This window comes from Tauraco erythrolophus, chromosome 5 (assembly GCF_009769465.1).
Source record: "Tauraco erythrolophus isolate bTauEry1 chromosome 5, bTauEry1.pri, whole genome shotgun sequence".
In the NCBI taxonomy this organism is placed as follows: Eukaryota; Metazoa; Chordata; class Aves; order Musophagiformes; family Musophagidae; genus Tauraco; species Tauraco erythrolophus.
In genome coordinates, this window is record NC_141469.1 from 72,119,622 (window position 1) to 72,129,762 (window position 10,141).

Genomic DNA, 10,141 nt, shown 5'->3' on the forward strand with positions numbered 1-10,141 from the left:
TTCTCCTTTCCTATGTAAATTTTTATTACAAGATCAGATAATTGCATCATCCAACTTCTCTCATTGTGGAACAGCAATAGCACATTGGATGCCTGAGAAATAAGAGTGTACCTCAGTTAAAATTGAGATTGTTTTTTTGACACCTTTTAATTAATTATCAATGAAGATTGTTGTTGCTGTTGATGTACTGAGACATTACATGAATACTTTGCCTTGCTAGCAAGCTTTGTGTGCAGAACATTCAGTTGTGTTCATTTATGTAGATGCAAAGTACAATTCGGGAGCATCGCGATGGTGGAAATGCTGGTGGGATCTTCAACAGGTACAATGTCATCAGGGTAAGTTTCAAAACCTCTTTATTCTATGTGGTAAAATAAGTTGGTACTTATGCAAGCAGGCAGAATTGCTTTGATGGATCACCCTTTTGTATTTAAAGTTCTTTGTTGGAATAATATTCAGGAGCAGAGTTAAAGCAAGTACTAAATGCTAAAATTAGATTGATCATGTGCTCTGCACATGCAATGAGGGAGAAGTGTCCACTTGTGCTCTTAGAGTCTGAAGAACTGATACTGAAGACAGAGTTGGTGAAGAGCCTGACTTGTGTTTCACAACCTGATTGATTTTCAAAGGTCTATAACTTCTGTATTTGACTTTGCAGCACAGTTTGTGTTTTTTTTTCTCTCAGTATAGTCTTTTCTTGCCTTTTTAAAGGATATTTTGGGGGAGGAGCAAAGGATGTGCATGACTTTTAACAAAAAGTTTCTATTCCATATGCTACTTTGGATCTTGACACCTTCTTCTTTGGCCCTGCCAACTGGAAAAATACCTTTTACAAGCTCTGGCGTATCAGAAAATGGGGTGTTGTCTTTCTGAGGGAAAGTACACTTTCCTGTTCCTTTTTTGAGGGAAGAGGAAATAAAGAAAATCAGAACAGAACTCGATTCCTGAGCTCCAGCAAAACCCTGCTGCGTATCTGGTTGAAAAGTGAGCCTGTGCAGAGCCTTTGGAACTTGGTCCACTAGTTCATATGTCCTGAAGTAAACTCTACTCCTAGCCAAAGGTGAAGTCCTTTGCTGAAACCACAGTGATATTAGATCATGTGACTGGAACGATATCTCAAGATAGATTAAACAGCACATCTCCTAATTGGTCAACACAGCTCAAAGCGGAGAGGAAAGGCGTTTCAGACAGTTCGTGGTTCTTAGTGGTGGTACAAGCTCTGAGGGAAGAAGCCTAAAAGTCTTCCTTAAACCTGAGAACTTAGACTGCGATTTCACAGTAGTTTTAATCTGTAAGCATGTGCTACTGACTTGTTTGAAAGACTGAAGCCTTGCATGTAGAACAGCCATGGGGTTTCTTTATACTGTTCATGGATCTTACATTTAGTTTCTCTGTCAAATTTATGCAAACTCTGTGAAACTATGTTCCATCTCAATTCCAATTAAAGTGTGGTTGGACCTGTTGTACCACTGCAGATTCAAAAGGTCGTGAACAAGAAGTTGCGGGAGAGATTCTGTCATAGACAGAAGGAGGTCTCAGAGGAGAATCATAATCATCACAATGAGCGCATGTTGTTTCATGGTAAGGAAGTGATCTTTATTTGTATGTACTGATATTTAAAAAAAAGCTTACAAGGACCCACAGGCCATGTTGCTGTGTTACCATCCTGTACAGTAATTGTGTTTCTGCACTAGAAACGCAGGGGTGTGCAGGTGGTGAAGTTAGTCTGTGTGGTTACTCAATCTGAAAAGCTACACTAAATAAAAAATATGTGGGTTTTTTTAAAAAACAAACAAACACACACACGCACACCCCCACGCTTTTTGCGAAGCTGTGTCTTAGCCATTTCCAGTAAAGCTGCTGGGAGGATGTTACATTGCTGTGAGAAAGACAGAGTATCTTCTAAAAGAGGAGAGCAGCACACAGTAAAAGCGTTTTACCCTGGCACTTCAGGAAACTATCAGGGAAAGGAATCAAAACCAACCATGAGTTTCAGCAAGATGTTCTCTGGAAGCATCCAGAAGTGCCTACAAATGACAGTTGCCTGAGGGTCCTCCTGTCCTACATCCTTCTGTGATTCCGTGTAGGAAATTGGTTTTAGATATGATTGTCCTGACATCTTGCCCCTTTTTAACTAGTACTGACTGCTGGAGAAGGTGTGCATTGACAAGATAAATTGCGCTGAAATGTGAGTGGGGGAAGCCATTTAATGAGATCTGTGAAATGAGTAAGAAATATGAGTCACACGTGGGATCTTGGTATATAACGATAAATCCCACACATCACTGCATCCTGCTGGGTATCATCCCCTTCCAGCTGACTGAGCATGCTTTCTGGTATTTAATGGTCTATTTAAGGCAGACAAGCTCCTCTTGACCTAGAGTCCTGTATTACTGTAGAGCTTAACAAGGGTGTATGATAACACATCATTTCGTGTCATTCTGTTCTAGGGTCTCCATTTATTAATGCTATCATTCACAAAGGATTTGATGAAAGGCATGCATACATTGGAGGAATGTTTGGAGCTGGAATTTACTTTGCCGAGAACTCCTCAAAAAGCAACCAATATGTGTATGGGATAGGAGGAGGAACAGGCTGTCCCACACACAAAGACAGGTCCTGTTATATCTGCCACAGGTATGAGTCCAGCAGAGTTCCCTGCACATAATTCTGACTGTCCTGGTTCTTGCGATCCTAGCACAGGATGACTTGCAGGCAAAGAATAGCCACTTGAGCTTGGTCACGGCAGGAAAAATGCAGCTTTCCATTTGTCAAGGCTGAAAAAAAAGGATATAAATGCAGCGAGTCTCACAGAAAGGTCAAACATTACATCTAAGCATACAGTGAGTATAAATCAAAGTGAATTGTGGCTCAGGAAAGAGGCTTGAAACAGCAAGTTTGGAAATTAAAAGTCAGAGGAAAATAGCAATTAAACTCCAGACACTCTCACAGCAGAACTGCAGCGCAAAGTGGTGGTCAGCAGTGCAGTGTTGTACCATGGATCAGATAATTTTGGAGGTAGTGAAAAGGACTTAATCACGGCTTTGTTTTGTGCTGGAGCAGACCGACGTGCTTTTTGCACTTTGACATCTGTCCATACCGTGCTGGTAGGAACACAGAGAGAGTTTCAGCTGCTTTCCACAGCTTTATGTAAAATGACCTAGAACAGACCTCTATGTGAGGGCTAAAGAAAGTATGTTTTCTCTTCTGTGTGTCAAGAAAGATTTATTATTTTTTTTGTGACAGGTTTTATGCAGCCTTAGAACTGGTTTCTAAAAGTGTTTCTCACAAAAGCCTTGAGAAATTGTTACAAAATAAACTCAAAAGTCTGAAAAATCCTTCTGGAAGCATACAACACCTAGTAAGATATTTTTAAATGATGTTTTCTTTTTTCCTTTCAGACAAATGCTCTTCTGTAGAGTGACCCTTGGAAAATCCTTTCTTCAGTTCAGCACAATGAAAATGGCACACGCCCCTCCAGGGCACCATTCTGTTATTGGCCGGCCAAGCGTGAATGGACTTGCATACGCTGAATATGTTATCTATAGAGGAGAACAGGTATGTGGGTTAGCAAGGACTGGCTTTGTGGAAGGGCAGAGCTTGGTGCTGGAGAGGAGAGATATGACTGGTTTCCGTACCAGGCATGCTGTCAGAACCTGGTTGATTGATTTTTTTCATTTAATGTGGAAATAAACAGTGAACTGTATCAAGCGAGCAAATACTACTCCTTTCCACTGAGCTGTCCTGATGTACACCACGCAGAATTGCCTAATTCCCCCTGTGCAGCACTGCTAGAGTCTGTTAAGAGCTGTAGTTTGTCTCAGGAGACACCAGTTCTCCCATTGCATTTTACTGACATTACTGCAGCAACAAGAGCATGTGCGTTTCTGGGGCTCTGGCAGATAATGAGGATTCTGGGCTTTTTACCTGTAGATTCCCAGCAGCATGAGTGTCCCTGTCTGCCAGAGACTGCCCTTAAATGGCAGCTGAAGTAGCACAGCAATCTTCAGGAGGTGATTTTTAATCTGAAAAACTGAGCTAGACCCTTACTTTGGAAGGATGACTCCAAGATTATATAGTAAATTCAGGTTGGAAGGAACCTTGGGGAGGTCACCTAGGCCAGCCTCTTGCTCATGCTGAATTTACACCAGCTTGCTGAGGGCTTTCTTTGACCGGGCAGGTCTTGAAGGCCTTGGGGAATGGTGTTTCACAGCCTCTCTCAACAGCTTGTTCCTTTGTTTAATTATCCTCAGAGCAAAATACATGCTCTTTGTATCCAGTAGGAACCTCCCCTGTTTTATTAATCTCATTCTCTTGCTGCGTAGCTCAGAAAGAAATCTGGCTCTGTTTTCTCAGCAGCCTTCATTACGTGACTGCTACGAGGTCCCACAAAGCCTTTCCTTCTCTGAACTGAACAAGCCCATCTTTCTCAATCTCTTGTTTATCCTGTGCTCTCTCCCTCTGACTGCCTTCTTGGTCCTTCGCTGAACTTAGCTCCAGCTTGGTGTCATCTTTCTTGTATTGGAGGGCCCAAAAGTTGTATGCAGTTGTCTAGATGTGGTCTAGTGAGTACTGAATAAAAGGCAATCCTTACTACGCTCAGTTGATGGGCTTTGCTGCTGTTGATGTACCACAGGATGCTGATAGCCTTTACTGCTGCCAGGACACACTGTTCCTTCTGCTTTAGCCTGCTGTCACCCAAGGGCCCCCAGCACCTTTCAGCAAGGCTGTTTCCCATCCTGCAGTGTTACAAGGAATTAGTTCATCCCAGGTGCATTTGCTCTTGCTGGATTTCATGAGGCTTATGTTGACCTGGTCTCCTCTCATCTGTCTAGGTTCCTCTGAACCAGGCCCTGCCCTCCAGTGACTTTAGCTTTGCTCTGGGACTGAACCTCTGACCAGCTGTCTCGAGAAAACACTGGACAGCCTCCTGGGTTACGTGCTTCGGGTGTGCCAAATATTTTACTGCCAGTAAAGGCATTTGCAGGTCACATGGCAACTCAATGAGCATTTTAGGGTCAGACTACATTGGTCATCTGAGATTTTTGAATAACTTACAGGCACAGACTGATCTGTAGGACTAGCTAACAAGGAGGGTAACTCTGATTGTGAATTCCTGTTGCAGACCATTTTCTGGCAGTGTCTGCATGGAAGAAACTTCTTTCTGTTAGTGTGTTAACTAGTGTTATCTACCTCGAGCGGTTCCCACTTAGTGCTGGCTGGGTTTGAAATATCCTTTTTCTTTTGCACTTGGCAAACACAGAGCTGATTCTTGCACTGCACTTCCTGATGGCTGTGACCTTGCTGAGCGTACCCTTGCATAAAGCAATGTGTTTTTTTTCTTGACTTAACTTTCAGGCATACCCGGAATATCTCATTACATACCAGATTGTGAAACCAGAAGCTCCCTCACAGACAGCAACAGCAGCAGAGCAAAAGACCTAGTAGCTACAGAGCAATGAAGAAGGATGTGACTTCAATCTTGGACTGGATGGATACGTGTTTCAGAAAATCAGTATCATATAAAATCCTTAACAACCTGGAAATAAGCTGTGTGTCTTTTATAAAGCATTGGTGTCTTGATGAATACGATATGAGTAACTCTTGCATACTCAACTGCTATTGTTCCTTTTGAGGAAAGTTTACAAGGGACTGCCTTTTAATAACATATCTCAGGCTCCTGGTCTCTGCAGTTACCATGTGTAAAATAATGTTGTTTTGATCTAGACTTTGGGAACATTATTGTGCAAACAAAAATCTTTATCAATGCTATCTCACATGTTAAAATTTCAGACACTACTATTCTAGTTATTTTATTTGCAGATAAATTGCATTAAGCCCATAATGTTCTTTTCAGCATACACCATTCATTTTATGTTTTCAAGAGATCCTAGTCAACTATTTATTTTCCTTTTGTATTCTGAAGTTGAGCCAGAACCACCTTAAAGATATTTTGCACAAAGTCGGTTTGACTAAAATCATTAACAATGCAATATGAATTTCATCTGAGAAGGGGCTAGGTCCAGTTCTTCAATATAGGGGTTTTTTTGCACACCTCTGAGCAAGAGATAATATGAGTGAGTGTAACTTTGGAGTGGAAACAAATTGTGTCAGTTCACTGCTTTGTCTGAGATTTCTGGGGGGAAGCCCTAGGAAGTGTTTGCAAGGGTAAAAGCAGCTCGTGTGCTTGGAAGAACTTCATCAAGCAGGTCAATGCCCTCTGCTGGCATCTCTAGAAGAACCTTTTATAAGGCTCCTATTAAGTACATGCAGTTTGTGAAATGTTCTCCAGTTGCAGCGGCATATGGTTTTGCTGGGAGATAGCAGGTGAAAAGTCAGAAGATTGCATACATGCGGACATATCTTGTTCGTGTCCTTCTGTTAAATGAGACCCAGTAAATGGGTTTCAGACTGGTAAGGGAGAGTGTGTTATAGCTGTTTTATGTCACATCTTTGTGTGTGACATCACAGTCGAAGAGCTTAAGGGTTTTACAAAAATAATAATTTTTTAAAATATCGATTTTACATTTTGATGAGAACGAACTTTTAAAACATCGACTGGCAAGTGGATTTGTTTGCAGGTATACCAGAGAACAAAGCTAGGCTTTGTTCGCTCTAATCCCCTTCCCTGCAAGTTCCCTGGTTTATTTCACTGGGTAGCAGAAAGTCATTTTTAAGCATTGCATAGCACAGCATCAAACAATTTCAGAAGTCCTCCCTCATGGAGGGTATGCATTTAACAAAACTAGAAATCTACTGCGTTTTTGTGTTGTTTTTACATCTTCAGAGAAGGTTTAAATTTGAGTCGTGTTATGTTTTTTCTTAACAACTGATACCAGGAGATGTGCTTCAGTGTTGAGCGTGCAATGACTGGAGAAAACAACGTTCCTTTGAACATGACATGCTGTACATTTCCCTGTCACCCAGCACTAATTAGTATCTGATGATCCAGTTCATGCATTTGGGTTTTATCCCCCTTAAAGCAAGGAAACAACAGAATAGCGTGCTTTTAGTTTACAGAAATATAGGCGCTCCCTGCGCAAGTGGGATTTTGCTGACGTTTGGGTAAAACAAACTTAAACCTGAAGAGCTTTTCACTTTCAGTGTTAAGACACAAGATTTTAATTTTTAACGTTAAGACATTAATGTCGAAGCAAGTTATCCTCACAGAGGAACTTCACCCACTGTAAAATCAGTCATTTGATGCAATCTGGCTACCTGCACATCATCTGTTTGTAATATCTCTAAAGAAAACCTTAGAAATAGCAATACTCCAAAAGATTGAACTTTGGGTTTTATTTTTCTTGACCTGGCAGTGGATATATGGTTCATGCTTCATTTTGTGACCTAATTAAATATGTAGCTTTGAAGTCCAAGCCAGGCTCTAGCCTAGTTGTCCTTTTAATCAAATTTCGTTGATAAAATCGGGTGCTTGTATTTTGGCTACTTGTTTAATAGTGTTAGGATTGCAAAGATCACCACTAGGCTTTGAAGCTTTGTATTCATCATTTAAGTTTGGGGTTTGTTTTTAACTTAGTTAATAATGGAGTGAGGGGATGTGCCTATCTACACTAGTGTTTCAGATAGCGGTGAGAGTGAGTGTTGCTCACCATCCCCAATTAGACATAGTTTTAAATGGTAAAACAGTTGTGCTGCTTAGGTGAGCAAAATGGTTAATGTGGGTGTGGAAGTTAAAAGCTTTACATCTTTCAAGACCAAGAACAAACCTAAAAGCAAAAACCCCCACCAAGCCCACACCAGATTCTGTTCTTGCTTGTTGTTTCCTGTGTGCTGATTGAACTAATGGCTAGTCTGGATTTCTTCTGCAGCCTTGAACTTCTAGAGGATAAAAATACTGTCCAGTATCTTTGAACTGCCAGTGTTGATGTATCTGATGTTCTGTGCAGAGTAAAGGTGCTGTGTGAGGAAATCATTTTGCAGTGGTTTTTGTATTGTAATGACATGACCTCGTATCTGTTTGTGGCCAGACACAGAGGAGTACCCAGGCCTGATGATGCATCTGTGCATCGTAGAAACCTGTGCAGGAGTAGCATCCTCCTCTCCTGGCGTATGTTGTTGTAGCTCCTCTTGCAGTTTAAAACAAAGTGAGGATCTGCCTATCAGTTTTGAAGTTACCCATGAAAAAGCTGGTCGTGGTTTTGATGGTAGAGCTGCAGTTGGCAGGTTGTTACAGTACAGATGCTGCTGTTTTAGCTGAGGGAGTTGACTTGATGCCTCCTAATAGTAGAGAATGGGACCTTTAAAATAGCACACCCCCATATCCAGGCAGCTGCTGCCTCTTGAGAAATGAAGATTTTCGACTTCTCGAGAAGGGCAGTCCCCTGATAATGAGATGATCATTTGCAGTGTTGGGTCACCAGTGGAGGCAGGTAGGAACTGAGGATGCAAGAAGACACTGGGCTAAGCCCTCTTATAGGCTGGGCAGCCTGGGCACGCTTGCTGGCTCCAGAAAGAGCTATTCCCATTGGGACAGAACTCCATGAGACAGATGAATTGGGTACCTGGCGCAGAGTGACATTGCAGTCTGAATGCTGTCAACAGAACTTCTGGTAGGATTAAAAGCAGAGAGTACATTACCTTAATAAAGTGTATCTTATTTTCTCATCTTGATTTTTATCTGCCAATCTGTTTTGATCCCAGCTCCACGGAGATTGTTACAAACCTTTTGTCTAGTTCCACCATTTTGCGGTCCCTATCAGTCTGTAGTCCAAGGAATGAGCAATATCTTTCTCTAACCTCTGTTTTGAGTGTTTGCATGTGATATGATTGAATCCCGCTGCGTTATGCAGCAGGAATATATTTTGCCTGCAAGCTTTTATATTTTGCTTGTTGATAATGGGAGTGTCCCAAAACAAAATTCCACACTGAAGCAAAAAGAAAGCCCTGCAGAATGTTCTGCACTGCTGGCTTTGGTGGGCAGCAGACACAGAAAAAGGCATATGGTATATGGGACGGGGTAGCTTTTGGAGAAGGGCACTTCCTTGGCTCTGGAAACAAGCTGATCATACTGATTGTTGTAGGTTAGAGATGTCTGCTCCCCGTGAACGTTGAGGGATGCTAACTTGTGCCACTGTGTGGCCTGTGAGAACTACTTAAGACAGTGGCAAATCTTCTCAAAAAAGACTTCTGCCTCTCTGCAGTGAAGTCACCTCCTGTGCAGTGCATGCACTATCTGGAATTTCCATATGAGACTGTCAACAGAAATTACCCAGAACAGGTTTTTTTCAAAAGATGGGTCAAAGGAAGGGTCCAACCATCAAACAGATAGGTTGAACATTGCTAATTGTTCTCAGAAGCTGAAGGTCATGAAATGTGTGCATTTATTTTTAGTGGGATTTCTCCCTTTCCTTGCTGCTTTGCCACAGAAAATGTGTCTCGGAAACCTAAAAGGAGACACATCTGATGCGTGCGTCAGTTATTTTAAGCTGTGCTGCAGCCCTGCTGGGAAAGACATGGGAAGGGACAGATTGAATTCCAGCGTCAGGTAATGAGTGGCTTGTGAAGCTCCGTAGCCTTGAATCCATTGATGATCAGAGTGGGTGGCTTTGGGACAGGCCAGAGCATGCTCTCCTGATCTTCCAGAGAGCAGCAGGACATGTGCACAGAGATGGAGTGGCAGTGTTCCCACCTGTCCGAACACATACTGGAAGTGAAACCTGGAGGATCAGGGGACAGCATGTGTGTTAAAACTTCTGAAGCAAGGTGAACAAGTCCATGAAATCAGTGAGGAACACGAGAAACAGGTGCATTTCCCAGAACACTAACACACGTGCCTGTCAGGTTGTATTATCTGACTGGCTTTGGTAGATCTATTTCTGTCTTTACTGAACCTATCAGCAGCAAGTTTTAGTGTGTTGGTTCTATTAATTACTGATGTAGATGATTAGAGTCTCTGTATTACAAGGTAATTTTGACACTTTCTTCTTAACATCTGCAGAACTTGCTTCAGCTTTGGAAATTGAAATGGGGATTTTTCTTTGCCACAGTCCCGTGAGCTTGTGCATCTTCATTCCTAATTGCTTTCTCTGCCAACCCGTATGGCACTGTACCTGGGGGTTGAGTTTTTAGACCTTTTTTTGTATAACTCATTTTCCTAACTAGCCCTGTATGTTTCCTTTCT

At 42.0% G+C, this 10,141-nt stretch overlaps 1 protein-coding gene across 2 annotated transcripts in view; it reads left to right on the forward strand.

Annotated features, from left to right (window-relative positions):
* TNKS (tankyrase) overlaps window positions 1-9,868 on the forward strand; it is a 151,865-nt gene extending 141,997 nt beyond the window's left edge. For both annotated transcript variants that reach the window (XM_086612603.1, XM_086612604.1), the window contains exons 23-27: window positions 264-338; window positions 1,476-1,581; window positions 2,451-2,637; window positions 3,402-3,558; window positions 5,359-9,868. In XM_086612603.1, coding sequence (XP_086468729.1) covers window positions 264-338; window positions 1,476-1,581; window positions 2,451-2,637; window positions 3,402-3,558; window positions 5,359-5,445 — 612 coding nt within the window. In that variant the 3' untranslated portion in view covers window positions 5,446-9,868. The remainder of the gene's footprint in view (window positions 1-263; window positions 339-1,475; window positions 1,582-2,450; window positions 2,638-3,401; window positions 3,559-5,358) is intronic.
* Window positions 9,869-10,141: the final 273 nt, after the last annotated feature.